Source organism: Eumetopias jubatus, unplaced genomic scaffold, assembly GCF_037043125.1.
Source record: "Eumetopias jubatus isolate StellerSeaLion01/CBP00866 unplaced genomic scaffold, mEumJub1_p1.0 scaffold_13, whole genome shotgun sequence".
In the NCBI taxonomy this organism is placed as follows: domain Eukaryota; kingdom Metazoa; phylum Chordata; class Mammalia; order Carnivora; family Otariidae; genus Eumetopias; species Eumetopias jubatus.
This window is the reverse complement of record NW_028274819.1, coordinates 9,299,453-9,316,010: the sequence shown is the minus strand read 5'-3', so window position 1 is coordinate 9,316,010 and position 16,558 is coordinate 9,299,453. Positions and strand designations below refer to the sequence as shown.

General features: G+C 59.5%; 1 protein-coding gene across 3 annotated transcripts in view; it reads right to left on the bottom strand.

The window, feature by feature from the left end:
- AHNAK (AHNAK nucleoprotein) overlaps positions 1 to 11,636 on the bottom strand; it is a 30,995-nt gene extending 19,359 nt beyond the window's left edge. Inside the window, exons 1-4 of one of the 3 annotated variants that reach the window (XM_088017422.1) lie at positions 11,530 to 11,636; positions 1,127 to 1,225; positions 707 to 863; positions 91 to 278 (exon numbers count right to left, since the gene is read on the bottom strand). In XM_088017422.1, coding sequence (XP_087873548.1) covers positions 91 to 278; positions 707 to 863 — 345 coding nt within the window. In that variant the 5' untranslated portion in view covers positions 1,127 to 1,225; positions 11,530 to 11,636. Of the gene's footprint in view, positions 1 to 90; positions 279 to 706; positions 864 to 1,126; positions 1,226 to 10,415; positions 10,431 to 10,598; positions 10,614 to 11,529 lie in introns of those variants that run through there. The other 2 variants (XM_088017424.1, XM_088017423.1) reach the window with 2 other exon arrangements.
- Between the last annotated feature and the right edge of the window lie 4,922 nt (positions 11,637 to 16,558).

The window sequence follows — 16,558 nt, the reverse complement described above, 5'->3', positions numbered from 1 at the left end:
CAGGAGGCAGATACAAGGCTCAGGAAGTGGCCAGCAGGTCAGTGTGGCTACAGGGGGCTCAGGGCGCAGATGGGCCAGTCGGGCACTCACCAGAACCACCTCAGAGCTTCGGGAGCTGAAGACTTCGTGGGCCCAGGTCTGGCCAGGCTCAGGGGAGCGGTCCCCCTTGCGATGCAGCTTCAGGCCCACAGTGTGGTGCCCCATGGTGTTCAGCAGCTGGGTCACCTCGCCTGACTGCAGGTTGTCAAAGTAGATGGTGGCACCCACAATCTGGTCCCCTGAGCAGGACGGAGCAAGAAGCAGGTGAGACCCACGGGGTCTTGGGAAAACAGCACACATCCTGGGCCCTCGAACTGACTTGCATTCAATGTGTGTCATGACCACCCTACAGGACAGGTGCGGTAATACCCGTTGCGCAGATGAGGAAAGGAAGGCTTAGGGAGGCCCACCGATTCGCCCGAAGTGGCAGATCTTGTGGGTAGTGAAGTGGGCACTAAGGACGACGTCTCCACCCCCCTACATAACCACTCCCCCCGAGGACTCTGGATCGAGGGACACAGAGTGGGCAGGGCAGGGGAGGGCAGGACTTGGGCACCGACCGTCCTGATGTCGCTGGCACTGGCCCCTCCACGGCCCCTGTGGCCTTCCCTCCGCCGCCCTCAGCCAGCCCAGCCCAGCACCCAGCCCGCACCCTGAGGTGACTCACCCTCCTTGACCACCCCAGTGCGGGCCGCAGGGGAGTTCTGCATCACCTCCTGCACAAAGACGCCGTCGTCCCTCTGGGCGATGGTCAGCCCATGGGAGCCGCTGCCCTGCCAGTTGGGCAGCAGCAGCTCCCGGGTCGTGTCTTCTTCCTTCTCCATCTGGGGTGAGGTAAGGAAACGTGGGCTCAGGACAGTGGGGGCTCGAGGGCATGAGGAGATAAGAAAGCCAAGGATCTCTGGTGCTGTGAACTTGCAGGGAGTGCAGCGTGTCCCAGGTGCCCATTTCTGCTGTGGAAATGGTCCCCGTGGAAAGTGGACACTGGCTCATTCCTTACCCCCGGGGCCCTGCCTCCCGATGCCACCCACCCTGGGTCCCCCCCTCCCCCGCCCCTCACCTCCGTCACACCCTCCCTCCCACGGACCTTTTGCAGGACTCAGTTCAGGAGCGGATGCCTTGCCAGGAGCCCGCCCCTCCTGCCTCTCTTCTCAGTCTCTCTCGTCAGGAATCTCGGTCACACAGCCTAGGGAAAAGTGGACAAAGATGCTCACGCTCAACAGGCAGCTCGCTCAAAACCCCGACTGCAAAAGGTGGCTGGCTTGCTCCTGTTCCGTTCTCGGGGCCACACCGAAACCCTAGCCCTCCCCTACTTCAGCTCCATACATACATGACTGTCCAAGCTGGGATCGCAGAAAGGGGGCTTAGGGGAGTCCAGACCCAGATATAAACCCTGGTATCAACCCTGGCTCTGGGGCCCGAGTGGCTCACTCGGTTAAGCGGCTGCCTTCAGCTCGGGTCATGATCCCAGAGTCCCAGGATCGAGTGCCGCATCGGGCTCCCAGCTCAGCGGGGAGCCTGCTTCTCCCTCTGCCTCTGCTCGCGAGCTCTCTCTCACTCTCTCTCTCTCTCTCTCTCTCTCTCAAATACGTAAATAAAATCTTTAAAAAATAAAAAGAAATAAACCCTAGCTCTGCGTCCTCCCAGCTGTGTGCATGTCCCTGGCCAAGTCACTCAACTTCTCTGAACATCCATCTCCTCCTCTGTGAAAACGGAGCTGATACAGGATCTCCCTGAAGATGGAAGGAGAGCGCGCGCGAGCGTGTGTGAAAAAGCTCAGGCGCACACGAGTCTCACAAAACACCCATTCTCTTTAGGCTCTTTATAACAGCTCCAGGAAGGAGACGTTGCTGTCCCCATTTTACAGATGGAGAAACTGAGAGCTGAGGTCCACCATGAGCGTGCCACTACCCTTGGGCTCTGAGTCTGCAACTCTCTCCCCTACAGCACCTCAGGTCTGCAGCTTTAACCGGCGTGAGACTCCACTTCTCTGTGTCTCCAGCACTGAAGGCCTGAAAGCAGGAATGGTGGTGCCCTCCCTCCCCTGCTGACAAACAGTGACTCTGAGTCACCTGATCCAACCCGGTCTTTAGGACCAGGGGGACTCTCAGCAGCTGGGAGCTCCAGATGCAGCAGGCTGAACCAAAGAAGCCCCGAGCCCCTCCGGGGCCAGTCCACGCCCCAGATGCTTGAATGCAGCTGAGCTGCCTCAGGGACACGGGGAGTCAGGGCCCATCTGGCTGCCCACGCAGGGCGCTGGGCCAGGCCCCCTGAGGAGCCGGCACTCGGGAGCAAAGATGCCCTCTGGCCACAGGATGAGCTGTCAGCTGCAGAGGTGCCCTGGGAAGACACGAGGCAGGACTCTGAATACAGCCCTGGCCTACAGCCACCCACGCAGAATGGCAGGGGCAGAGTCATCCAGAAGCAGGTCTGTGAAACCGTGTGGGGGATGCTAAAAATCAGGCAGAGCCTCACCCAAAGCCCCACCCTAAAGCTGTTTACATTCAGAAATTAGTCAACCGATCAATAAATACGTGCATACTGATGGCCTCCTGCATGTCCAACACTGTTGCAGACACAGCAAAGAAAACCAGCAAGGGACAGGCACAGCCCAGCCCAGCCCTGCGCCCACTCGCAGCTTTAGATTGTCACTGAACTTCACTTGCGTGTCCTCCCAGCATTTACTAAATGCGCTCCATGCACCAGATGGGGAGATTTTAAAGACTTAAGTTCCTGTCCCGGATATAAATTATGAGCAAGGTGCTCTGGGTGTGACTCATTTAGCCTCAGAATGTTCTAGAAGGTTGGGGAGCCTCCTGGGGGGGGGGGAATGAAATGTAGAAGGAGAGAATGGGGCAAAGAGAACCTATTATTTGCCAGTTCTCTTGAAGGCGTTAGAGTTTGCCTCTGAGCACAGGATCGTGTCCCTCGGAAATTCACGGGCGCTTAGCAGCTCTGGCGAAAGACAGCGCCTAGATACCAGTCCTCCACACACTGAACTCACGCATGCAGTATTTAGGACATGGGTGCTGCCTAGGAGGCGAGCAGAGCCACTGACGGTGAGCAGCCTATCAGCACAGGTGTGAGCTAGGGAATCGCCTCTTCCCCTCCCAACAAGCAGCCCCTATGGGAAGTCACACCGACCCCAGCGAACAGCACAGCTGCGACTTTAAGGCGCCTTCCCCCAGCGTCCAGCACCAAGAAGCCAGCCCTGCAGACAGGGAGCCAGGCAGGGCAGGGGAGGAAAAGGCTTCCAGCCTGAGGGCTTCTCAGCTCTCTGAAGCCACCAACCAGCCTAGCACCCCACTCTTCCTCCTTGAGCAGGCCCCCCCTTTTCTCTGCCCAGCAGAGCCAGCAGGCAGCGAGGGGTGGAGACGGAGAGCCAGCTCACCCTCGCCCACAGCTCGGCCCCACCCTCCCTCCTTCCCCAATGAGTCACTGAGGCTGCAACAGCTCCAGACATGCAAAGGGTCACGCCTAAAAACCCATCGATGAAGTGCTTCGTTGGCCAGAGCCCCGGTGCCAGAGGGGCTGGGGCTCCGGCGCAGATGGGCAGTCAGCTTCCCTCAGGATGGAGCCCCAGGCCAGGAGTCCCCAAAAGCACAGCTCGGAGGCTCAGGAGGGACTTGCTATGCACCTCAAGCCAAGCAGCTCAGAAGGAGGGGAGAAAGCCATCATGAGTGGTGAAGGGTCCACAGCCCGTGAGAACAGGAGCCGTGGGACCAGGGGCTGCAGGTTGGCCCCAGCAGGGCACCCCCTGGATTCCTGGCTGGGAGGGGCTGCCAACCACCCTGCCTGCCCCGGCCTAGGGCTCTCCTTCTAGCGCAGCCAGGAGCAACTCCCCTCCCCTCTCCTCTGCTCTGGGCCATTGAGGTGGCTGCACATGGGGCTGCTACTGGGGGATTCGAGACCACGGTGGGAAGGGTCTGTTTACTGCATCTGAGTCCCAGCGCTCAGTCTCTCCCACATCTTTGGAGCCTGTACCAAGCCCATATGGGCCCTTCTTCCCCTACATAAGTCAGGTGATGCCAGGCTTCCCTGGGGCCTGAGGGTCCTGCCCTGTGGCTACCCAAAGGAGGGTCTTTGGAACTCCAGGGAATTCTGCACATTCGGCCCAAGTGTCATAAGTCTTTGGAGCTAGAAGACACCTTATAGCCATGCTGTCAACATGGTAGCTATATGTGGCTATTTAAATGTATATTAATTTAAATTAAATTGAATTGTTAGTTTATTGCTTGCAGTAGCCGCATTTCAAGAGCTCAACAACCACATAAGGGCTACCATATTAGGGCAGATGCAGAACATTTCCACCACTGCAGAAAGCCCTGCGGGACTGCACTGTCCGGTATTTACAGATGGGGAAGGCAAGGTCCAGAGAGGTGAGGACAGGAGAGTGTCGGGGTCCCAGAACCCTGGTCTGCCAGCTCCCCACCCCGAGGTCCACCTGACCCTGGCTCACAGTGTCCTTTATGATGGGAGGGACTGGAGTGGGGACCCTCTAGGCAGAAGGCTGCTTAGAGGGCCGAGAAAGAGCGAGATGGGACGTCCACTCCACCCGTGAGGCTGAGACTGCAGAGACACCATAACTCGGGCTAGAAGCAGCGAGAGAAGAACAGGGCTGTGCCAACAATTCAACACTGCGAAGAGCGGGCGCCTGGGTGGCTCAGTCGGTTAAGTATCTGCCTTCGGCTCAGGTCATGATCCCAGGGTCCTGGGATTCAGCCCCAGCCCGCCCCCGCCCCCACCCCCGTTGGGCATCTTGCTCAGCGGGAAGTCTGCTTCTCCCTCTCCCTCTGCCCCGCCCCCTGCTCCTGCACACACTCTCTCTCTCAAATAAATTTATGTATTTATTTATTTGAGAGAGAGAGTGCACATGAGAGGAGGGAGGGTCAGAGGGAGAAGCACACTCCCCGCTGAGCAGGGAGTCCGATGCGGGACTCGATCCTGGGACTCCAGGATCATGTCCTGAGCCGAAGGCAGTCACTTAACCAAATGAGCCACCCAGGCGCCCAATAAATAAAATTTTTTAAAAAGCCTTCAAAGAGGAATGTGCAGACCGGAGGGGGCGGGGGTTGACATGCGGGCAGATCCGGGAGGCAGACTCCTTGCCCAGGGCAAAGGGTCTCTGCCAGGGGTGGCGTCCAGAGGAGCATCTTTCCCACCCTGCCCTTAGGGAACAGAGCCCCTTCGTCCCCCAAGAGCGAGTATGAAGTCAGCCGGGGGGGGGGGGGGGGGGCCCAGCCTAACCGCCGCTGCAGCCAAAAACAGCCTCGCAGCCAGTGTCAGGGTCAAGATGACAGGAACTGACAGAGGCCCACTGCCCGAGAGACATGGCCGTGGGCCTCTATGCCTTCTGTGCGCCAAACCTGAAGCTACATACCAGAGGGGCACAAGTGTGAGCACATGCCCAGCACAGGATGGACACGGGAGGTGAGGCTCCAAGGGAGAGAGAGGCGCTCCCACCCACTGAGGAGACAACACCAACAGCACTGGGACTTGTACCCAGCGCAATGGCAGGTACGGGACGGATCAGACCCACCATACACACAAGCCAGGGAGAAGCACCTCCCGAGCCCAGGAAGAATGAAATGACTCACACCCCAGGTAGAGACCTCCACCAGAGGGAAAGTCCCCTTATAAAAGGACGAGCGGGTAGGATATTGAAAGAAAAGGAAGACACACCCAGAGGGGCAATCCGCTCTCATAAGCACCAGACAGCAAAGAGGAAGGGAAAGTGCTGCGTTGAGAGAAAACCCCCAACAGACTGAGAAAAGGAGAATTCTGCCGAGCTCCTGTGGCGTGCTGTAGTTCCAGGCCTGGGGGCTCATTCGATCCCGGACAACCCTCCGTGATTAATAATTAATGTCCTTATTTTAGAGATGCAGCAGCAGGCCTCCAGAGAAAAGATGACTTGCCCAAGTATGAGCTAGGGTTTGAGATGTAAGCCCGGGCTTCTAGGACTCTGTGGCTCCAAAGCAAACAGCCTTTACCTCGGTGGAGGAATGAAAGCGCAAATAAATACACACAGGATGAGAAACCACAGAGAAAGATGCACAAGGGAGATACACAGAAGAGAGACCTACACTGGAGGAGGGCCAGAGAGACACCCACGGGAAGATGAAGGGGCCTCCATGCTCACCTAGAGGGAGACATGGTGCGGGGGGAGGCCTCAGCAAGAGGGGCTGAGATGCCCCTAGGGGACCCAAAGACCCAGGGAGTGCAGGAGACCCGCCCAGAGAACCTGACCCCTTTCAAGTGCCACAAGCAGCAGGAGGGAGGGCCGGCGCCCACGCCTCCCGTGCCCACACACCAGCCACTTCCCGGCCAAAAGGGGACAGCAGACCTGGATGAGCAGAGTCCCAGGAATCCTGGGAGCCAGGATCTGAGGGGCTCGTTGAGGCCATGTCCCCAGGAGTCAGATATCCTGAACCATACAGACCCCCAGCTCACCTGTACGCTCTCTGGGACCCCAGCAGGTGAAGGGTCCCCTCTGGGGCTTGGGGGACACGAGACCCACTCCAGAGAAAAGCACCAGTAGGGCAAGGCAGCTACTTCTGCTCACTGGGAAATGGGAACAACCACAACAGGGCTGATGCTCATCCCACACGGGGCAGGCATGGCTTCTGGGGCCCAAGCCTCCAAATGGACCTCCATGGAGGCGGCTGCCAGAGCTCTGCCATATTCTAACTGGGGGAGAAGAGCACGGTAATCTCAAGAGTCTAAGCCGGCATCGAGAACGTTTACACTCCGCTCATCCTGGGGGGGGGGGCAGCCCAAGGGGGCCTGTTGTGTGTTGGGGGGAGGGCGGGATTATCAGGGAGAATACCACTAACATGCTGCAAGACACAGGCGATCTGGGCACTGGAGAGACATTCCCAGAAGGACACACAAGGACGGGCACCCTCCGCGTGCACACAGACACGCTCATCAGCCCCGTTCCCCGCTCTTCCCAGCCCTGAGAGGGCCCACAGCCCCGCCTTCCCCAGCTCCCAACAGACACCTGTCCGGGCAGCCCCAGGCCCTGCCCATTATGGAAGGCGCCTATACCTGCCAACCCGGTGCCGGGAGTCAGTGTCTCCCTCTACCCGTGCGCCCCTATCTCCTTGTTCCCTGGCTACCTGGGCCACTGGCCCAGCGCACAGCTCCCACCAGCAGGAAGTTCCTCCAGCTGGGTCACTCCAGCCCTCTCCTCCTGGTCAGCCCCAGCAGGGGCCCCCCACCTCAACGTCCAGGGGAGTCCCGCTCGCTCCTACCCCACGGGCCTGCTGGGTCCCTCCCTTATACCTTTCTCCACCTCTCTCCCCTGGCCCTCTGCGCACAGCTTCCTCCCACCCCCCAGCGAGCTCCAAGTTCTCACTTCCAGCAGGGAGGGAGATTCCCTCTTCCTCCCATGACCGAGAGGGACTCCCCTCCTCCTTGCCACAGGGGATGGGGGCAGCAGCCCATTATCCAGCCCCAAGTCCCCGCCTCTGGCCGCACAGCCCGGGAAGAGAGAGCCTTTACCCAGGACCACGGGGACTAAGACACCAGCTCTGAGGGTGGCACCCTCCATGGGGCAGGGGCGGTGAAGAGGAACGCTCCATCTCACCCCGGGGGAAGGTGACAGCCCGGGAGCTGCCAGGGGGTGCAGAAACTCCCCAAGCAACAGGCGAGCTCTCCGCCCAGCGGTCAGGCCCCGCTAGTGCAGGGGCGCAGGGCCAGGCCCCCAGGCTCAGCCGCCAAAGAGCCGCCCCCCAACCCAGCCGGGACACGAAGCCGGGATCAGCTCCAGGCACTTCCCCTTCCCCTAGAACCTCCGCTCTGGCCCCCAGGGACAGGGCAGGATGTCCCTCCCTGACCAGCCGTGTGCAGCGCCTCGCTCGGCATCACTCAGCCGGGGCTTCATTCCCAGAGCTTATCCTCACCCTCCCGAGGGCCTCTGGATATGAACTCCAGGGCCCGGAAGCTGTCCAGGATGCAGAAACTGACTCTAGTCCTTACCTGCAGCCCCTATGAAATCTCCACCACCAGGACAGAGTCCCACTTCTGTCCCCTGCCCTGTAAGCCCCAGATGCAAGCAGAGTGACACATCCAGGACCACCATGCTCAGCCAGAAGAACATCCTCCCACAGGGAATAACACACACCTCACAGCTATGACGCCAGCGGTCACAGGGACGCAAGGCCACCGTGAAACGGCGCCGCCTGGACGCAGGCAAGACCCACAACTACAACAGCCCAGGCCTCCTCCTGGGGGAAACTGAGGCCAGGGGTGAGGAAGAGGGGCTCTGTCAGAACTCCTGCGCACATACACATTCCTGCTGAGCCCCACTATGGCCCACCCACGCAGGCCCCCACCCCTGGCCCCGGCCACCACGCACAGAGGAAACTGAGCTGGCCCGAGAAGGCCTGGGAGCCCAGCGGGATGGTCCGGGACCAGGGCTATGCCAGCTCCCGGCTAGCCTGGATGAAGCCTGTGGGGGCCGAAGAGAAAGCAGAAGGCCCTAGACATCGGCCGCCGCCACCACTTGACTGAAACCAGCACATTCTAGACCTTCTCCAGCAGCCACCTCCCTTCCTGTCCTCAGGCACCGGCAGAGGGTCAGCCCAGCTCCAGGGAGAGAAACTTGGGGGCGTTGGGGAGTGGTGGGGGGGTGGGGAAGAGCCAGCAGTGGGAGAGTTCCCATCAAGAGCAGGATTAGCTCTCCTGGTATGCCTCTGTCTGTCCCCAGGCGGTTCCCAAGTTCTGAGGAAGGTGGTGGCCACACCCCAGAGCCCCACACACCCCTCCACCCCCACAGCTTTGCCCCAACCTCTCAAACCAGCTCCTCAGGCTCTGGGCAGTGTGCTCCACCAGCACCAGCCAGCTAATTCCAAGTTAAGCCAAAGAATCTAGTCTGGCAATGCCTGGGCAGCTCCACCCAGGGCCTCCCTGGGACTCAGGTGACCCCGGAGACCCCCAGCCCATTCCCTGCCCTTGTCCGCTGCTAGCCTTCTCCCTCCACCAGTCTTCCGTGGTTTACTCTCTCAGGTGCACCCTGGGCCCTGGACTGTAGCCTCACCACCCTGAACCAAGTCTGGCTGGTCCAAGTCCCCAGCTCTGTGGGGTTAGCTCTTCAAGGGGCTGCCCAAACCAGGACCCCTGAATCACTGCTTAAGGGCCTCCCTGTCACCAGCACGAAGCCCCGCCTGACTTACGTGGCGCCCTATGTGTCCTTGTTCGATGACCAATGTTTCTGCCTGTCATCTCTTCAGGAAAAGGCTTTAGAGAGGGGCTTAGACACCCTCCAAGCCCCATTTTGAAGCTGGCAGACCCTGTGTCCTATGCTAGCCCAACTCTCATTGTCCCAGGTCCTCTCCCTCCCTGCCCCACCCCACCTCCTTCATACCCCAGCTCACAGCTCAGAGCAAGGAAGTACCCCCTAAGCCTGGGGCGCCCTTCGACTCCCCACTCTGCACACTCTGCCTACCTTGTGCTGGCCCAACCCATTATCCCTTTGGGTCAGGAGAAGGAAATCTCCCCATTACGCTTGGGAAAGGAAGTGAGTGCCACACCCTGCCGCAGGGATTTCCCTCATGGCAGGGCAAAGGAAGAGACGGAAAAGAAAGCAGAATCTGCCCCCCTACTTTAGACGCAGCATAGGTGCAGGGCCTGAAAATGCCTTCCAAAGCACCTTCAATCTCTTCCTCTTCCCCACCCCCCCCCCCGCCTCCACCTATCCCTACAGCCCCTGTCACTAGGTCCCATAACACCAACCCAGTCCCCACCAACGCTGGACTGTGCAAGGAGGAGCAGGTGATCCCTGCCTCCGGGAGGCTGGATTCTAACAGAGGAAACTATTTCAAAAGCAATTATTGGGAGCCCAGCGCTGTGCTGGGGACACAGAGGTAAATACCCGAGTCCTTTTTTCTCCCAAACTCCAAGTCATTCTCTAAGAACCCCACTACAGGGGATGGTCCCACTCTGCCGTTCCATAAACCCACTGCACGGAGCAGCGCTGTCAGCAGCACCCCGCGGGCTCCCTGGGGGCACTCGCCACCACCTCTCTGCAGCCACACCCAGTGAAAGGCGAGAGCACACACCACGCACACAATTCTCTGTGGCCACGTTGTGCAAAGGCGCCAGGGCCGTCCCCCACCTGGTGCGAGCGCCCAGCTAGAGCTGTGAGTTGCCCCGTCTGCCCGCTCGGCTCCCCTCCCACGCAAGGGGCACAGCCAGGCCTGCTCAGACCCCACGTGTCCCTCGCGGCCAGCGACGCCCACGGGCTGCGCCCCCCACACCCCGGGCCCTGGCACTGCAGGGGGCGCCCAGGCCAGCCAGGGGAGGGCCAGGCCCTCCCACGCTGCACTCCCTCTCCCTGCATGGGAAAGCCTTACATAACACCGCTCCGAACACACCCTAAGCACTCTGCCTTTCCAACTCCATGGCAGGACCTCGTTCCCCCAACCCTGTCTCCTGGAGCGCGCGGCTGGAGCGGAGGGTTCCCGAGACGACAGCTAAGCCCTCCTCCTACGCGGAGCCGGCTCCCGCCCCCACGTCCCACACACAGCCCCTTCCTCCCCCTCCCCTTTGCCCCTCACCACTCCTCCCCGAGTTCTGGTTTGAATTAGTCAGCGGCTCCAACCACCACATTCCTCAGGCCGCTGGCGCCGTGCCAGGCGCTGGGGCGGGGGCCATCCCGCCCTGACGGGTTTGGGAGTGGGGTGGGGGAGAGCGCACCGCCCCCGAAAGGGAAGGGGCGGTGCCGAGGGCCGGGCCGCCGCACAGTACCCCCCCTCCCCGCCCATCCCCCCCCGCGCTGGAATCTCCCTAATTACGCCCCCCACCCCCACTCCCACCCGTCCCGCCCCGAGGCGCGCTGCAAACTTCAGGCAGCACGGCCTTGGAGGAAGAAGGGAGACTTCTGGAGCGGGGAACGCGGCGGGGCCAGACTAGGGCGGGGCAGCTGGAGAGGGGCTGAGAAAGGGAGAGGCTGGTGGTACAGAACTGGGTGGGGCCGGGAAGACTCCGGACGCACAGTTAGAGGCGGAGGTGTGGGGAGCGGGGAGGGACAGCGGAGGGGGCGCGGGGTGCGGGGGCTCCGGGAGGGGCCGAGGGGCCGCGGCGGCGACCTCGGAAACTTCTCCAGTAAACACGGAATAGGAGCGGGAGCAGAGCGCTTGAGCCACCGCCCCAAGGAGAAGGAGGGGATGGGACGGGGACCCACAGGGGCCCCCAGGCCAGGAACGGGGCCAGCCCTCGAGAGAAATAGGGACTGGAGCAAAACACGCTTCGGAGCGATTTTCCAACTTTGCCCAACTTGCGCCCCAACTCCGAAGGCACAGTTTGGCTCCCAGGGCGCGACGCGTCGCCTCCCCGCGCGGCCCCGGGCTGCCCAGCTTGCTCCACACTGTTTGAATCCTCGCAGTGCGCCCGGCCCAAGCGCCTGGTCCAAGCCCCTGCAGCCCCCCTCCCCTCACCGGTTCTCGGAGTCCGGCTCACGCGGCGCCGCGGCGCGCCCGGTGCCCCTACCTGCGCGCTCAGCCCCCGGGCACAGCCATAGCCCGCGCGGGGCCCCAGGTCGCGGTGCTGCGGCTGCTGCAGGCGGCGAGCCCCGGTCGGGGCGGGTCCGGCAGGGCGGGCGGTGCAGTCCCCGCGGCGGAGCTGCTCCGAGTGGCCGGGCCCCCGCGCGCGGAGGCGGCTCTTGTAACTCCGGCTCCGGCGGGCGGGTCTGCCCGGAGCAGTGGGGAGAGGGCGGGGCCGGGCGGGGCCGGAGCGGGGCTGGGACGGGCGAGCGGGCCGACTCGGCACGGACCCGGGAGCGGGCTGCTGGGGGGGGGGGCGGGCTGCTGGGGGGGGCGGGCACTGGGGGTCGCGGGGACGAGGGGGCGCCGCACGTCCGAGGGGCTGCCTTCCCCCGCCCCCCTCCAGTGCCCCCTGCCCTGGCCCGCGCCTGGATCTACCCCCCAACGTTTTCAGTGTGTGGTCTCCCCGACAAGAAACTCCCCGAAGCTCCCTGAGGCTCATCTTCCCAGCTGGAACTGCGAATCAGCTCATTTTGCAAGAAGGGCCAAGAAGTTCAGAAAGCGGCTGGGGGGCTTGGGTGCTTGGGCCGCGACCTCCTGCCTGACGCGGACCTTTGAGTTTTCTCTCAACCCAGGCATCTACACTTCAAATCCCAGGCCCCAGGCTCTTCACTTGGTTCCCAAGCTTCATGCAGCCGCGCCCATTTCTCGCCTCCCCACTTTCGGAGGGCCCCCCCAATCCCTCCCCCCTCAAAACCGGTCTGTGGACGCTGGCCCCACCCCTGGAGTTAGGGTGCCCATGTGGAGTCCCCAGTGCCCCACGCACCACGGTGCAGCTCCCGCCGCTGCAGCGACACGGGAGTCAGGCCGGCAGCCCTTGGCGGAGCAGAGCCGGAGGCCCACCTTCCTCTGCGGACTCCGGAGGGAAGCGTGAGCTCCAGCCTTGCCTCCACTTACCCACTTCTTATCCGAGCCCCTCCCGCACCTACCCACTTGCAAGGACGCTATTTCCAAATTTACTGCCATTTCCCACAGCTACTTCTAACTCCATGAGATTTTATTAACCGTTTAATGATGGGGTGCGGGGGGGGCCTTCTGACTACCCAGCCCCCCTTCCATACTCCCATTCTCTTCTCCCCCACGAATCCTCTTATCCTCCCTCCTAGGTGGCCACCCACTACCCACATCAAGGTGGTTTTCCTTCCTTCCCAAATGCTGAGGAAGGAAGACCCCAGGCTGGGGCCCCGAGACGACCTGGCCCCAGGCGGGAGCACCCTCCTCACGGCAAGATCATGAGTGGGCTGGGGCTGAGACCTGCGGCCCTGTCCTCTGAAATGGCAAACATGTTTACAGGCTAAAAATACCCAGCAGTCAACTCTGCTGCCAGCCCTGGGGGCTGTGTCCCAGGTCCAGTTACCAGCACAGGCCATGGGGGAGGGAAGACACGGCGAAGGAGCCATAGCTGTGCAGAGACTCACACAATGGACGCAGAAAGGTGGAGACACATGTGTAGACATTCAGACAGGCATAGACATGCAAAGACAGACAAAGCAGAGACTTGGGCACCAGCATTCTCTCTCTGTCTCTTCTCTCACTCTGTCTGTCTCTCACTTGCTCTGGTGCGCAAGTGCGTTTTCTCTCCCCCCCCCAACCGCACCCCCCACCTCTCTCTCTCTCTCTCTCTCTCTCTCTCTCTCTCTCTCTCACGTACACACACACACACACACACACACACACACACACACATACACACACACGGAGGCACCCAGATAGGGACTCAAACCCACGGCAGAGGCAATGGCAGGCACACACATCACAAACCCAGGCTTTGGAAAGAACCACCTCCTCTATTTTGTTCTGTACCCCTTTTCTAGAACCTTATTAAAGAAAACATCTAGGGCACCGGGTGGCTCAGTGGGTTAAGCATCTGCCTTGGGCTCAGGTCGTGATTCCAGGGTCCTGGGATTGAGTCCCAGCATCGGCATCGGGCTCCCTGCTCAGCGGGGAGTCGGCTTCTCCCTCTGCCCCTCCCCCCTGCTCATGCTCTCTCTCCCTCAAATAAATAAATAAAATGTTTAAAAAGAAAACATCTAAACTGTTCAACTTTGGGATGCTTTTAAAAACAAATACCGAGAGCTCATTATTCCCTTTACTGATGGCTTTTTAATTCTTAATTTCATTTTCAATGACATTTATTCAGCTTTTAACAAATGCAGCAAGAATACAGAGAAACTAAAGGGGCCCGTCATGCTGCGAGTCAGATAATCCCTGTTGACATTTTTTAAATAGAATCAATGCCTCCACCTGCTGAAGAATGTAAACAATACAGAAAGGTAGAACGATAAAAAGTAAATGTCTCCCTCCTCCCCTACCCAGTCCCTCTCCCCAAAAGTAACCACTGTTAACAGTTGACCGAAGGATTTTTAACTTTATGAATCACCTGGTTCCTTAAAGTGCACGTTTTCCCGGGACATATTTAAAAGGGGAGTGGATTTACACCTAGGTTTTCGGAAACATCGATGATGCACCACAGAGACACAGGGGAGCTGCAGAAGGTCGATGGGAGTTTGGAGGGAGGGGCTGGAGCAGCGGGAAAGGACCAGTGGGGGAGGGTGTGGATGTTGTACCCTCCCCGCAGCATGGGCTCTGTCAGCCCCCCCCCACCCCCCGCGAGTGAAAGAGCAGAGGCTAGTGTCCTGGGCTCAAGGCCAACTTATCTGCTCCACTGTTTGTTCTGGCCACCCTCTTGGTCAACAGAAAAGAAGGCAGGAGAGTCTGCTTTGGGGAGCAGCTATGGAGTAGGGATTACTGTCCAGGTCCTTCATTCAGGGGTAGGAGTGTCATACCTGGTGGCGGGTGGTCATGGGGACTGGCTCCTGCCCCATTGCGAGCTAGGAGAGGAGAGGAGGAGTAACCTAGACCCTTGGCCCGTAAAACACACACACACACACACACACACACACACACACACCCCACAATCCGTACCCACTGGAATGGGGAGCTGGGCTTTCCTAGGTCAGCCTCCTCGGCCCAGGGGAAGGGAATATATTCAGCAATTTTCTTTTTTTTTTTTTTTTAAGATTTTATTTATTTATTTGACAGAGAGCGACACAGTGAGAGAGGGAACACAAGCAGGTGGAAGGAGAGGGAGAAGCAGGCTCCCCGCTGAGCAGGGAGCCCGATGCGGGGCTCGATCCCAGGACCCTGGGATCATGACCTGAGCCGAAGGCAGACGCTTAACGACCGAGCCACGCAGGCGCCCCGATTCCGCAATTTTCAGTGGTGTAAGTGGAGACACACACCCTTTTGGAAATGTCTGCCAACCCTTCTCCTGCCCACTGCTGTAGCCCCCCCACCCCTCACCCCTCACCCCCAGAAGCTGTAATGGTGATTGTGTCTCAGGCCACTGCAGGTACTATCATGTGTTAGATCATTTAATCCTCACATGCTCTGGGAAGAAATGGTCTCAGAAAGGGTTAGTGATTCACCTAAAGGCACACAGCCCTCAGAAGCAGGAGTCAAAACTCCCCCTGGCATCTAGGCTCCATGAGAGTGGGGATTTTCTTGTTCTTTGTTGTCTGCCCTGTGCCTAGAGTAGTGGCAGGCATATGGCAATCGCTGAAGAAGTTTGTGGAATGAATGAATGAATGAATGAATGAATGAATGAATGAATGAACTACAGGGATAACTGGCCCCAAAGTCCATGTCTTTTTCACAACAGCATCCTGAACCCCACACTTCCTTTTACTCTCAGCCTCCAGGGAGCAATTCCCCCACTTACCGGCGTCTCATGCCTCTGCACAAACATTTATCCTGTGTGCAGCACTAGGCCGGGGGCCTCTGCTGCTGGCGCTGGTGGTGCAGGGGATAAAGACCTGACAGGATGGGGGCCTGGGTGGCTCAGTCGGTTAAGCGGCTGCCTTCGGCTCAGGTCCTGATCCCAGGGTCCTGGGATTGAGTCCCGCCTCAAGTCCCACATGGGGCTCCCCGCTCAGCGGGGAGCCTGCTTCTCCCCCTGTTTGTGTTCCCTCTCTCTCTCTGTCAAATAAATAAATCTTTAAAAAAAAAAACAAAAAACCTGACAGGATGGAATCCCTGCCCTCACAGTGCTCCGTCCTGAAGGAAATGTATTCTGAGCTCCTCGCAGGTCCTATGCATTGAAAATGGGACATTATCTTTTCTGCCAGATCCTTTACACTGATACCTCACTCCCCCAACATACACTCGTGGATACACACACTATTTTTTTTTTAATTATAAGGATTTCCCCCACCACCGTCTCAACTTTGCAAAGAAAACCTTTCTCTTTTTGAAGGTTTCAGATGCCTCTGTCAAAATCAGGGCTGGTGGGGGGGAGGGGGCTGTTCCGGGAGGACTTCAGGCCTCCTGCCAGCACGCACGCCCTCACCTTTCCGAGGTACCCGACCTCGCGGGCCTGTGGATTCATTGGCAAAGGTAGGTGAGTCCTAGGACTCGTCATCACTGGGATACCCCAGCTTCCCCAGAAGTTTTGCTCCCTCCCCCCCTCAGCCCCCCCCCGCCCCCCCCCCGCCGCCGGGAGTTCCCTGATATACACACGCATAGTGTGTGTGATGAACCTTGGGCTTCTTTGTTGCCAGGCAACGTGCCTCTGTTTTGTTCCTATTATGCCTGTTTCCATGGCAACCACAAAGGGAGCTCTGTGGACGGGCCCCTTGCCAGGGGATTCCCCTTCCCCTCCCTCCTCCCCACAGTCCCCTTCTCTAAAATCAGTGTATTACAGGGAAGACAAGACGCCGGCTGCTCAGAGAGTAATCATGGCTTTTAAACTGTGATCCCAGCAAGGAAGTGAAGTGTGCAATCTGTTTGCAGTCTCTTTGAAAGCGGACTCCCCGCCATTCCCATGAGGGCCCTTTGGCGTGTCAGCCTTGGAAGCAGAGAAATGACTATTACCCCTTCTTTGAGCCATCTGGGATCTCCCCGACCCCACCTCCACCCCACACACAAACACCCAGAGAGGAGCATCTCCGCCAAACATCAGGCCCTTCGATGTTCCC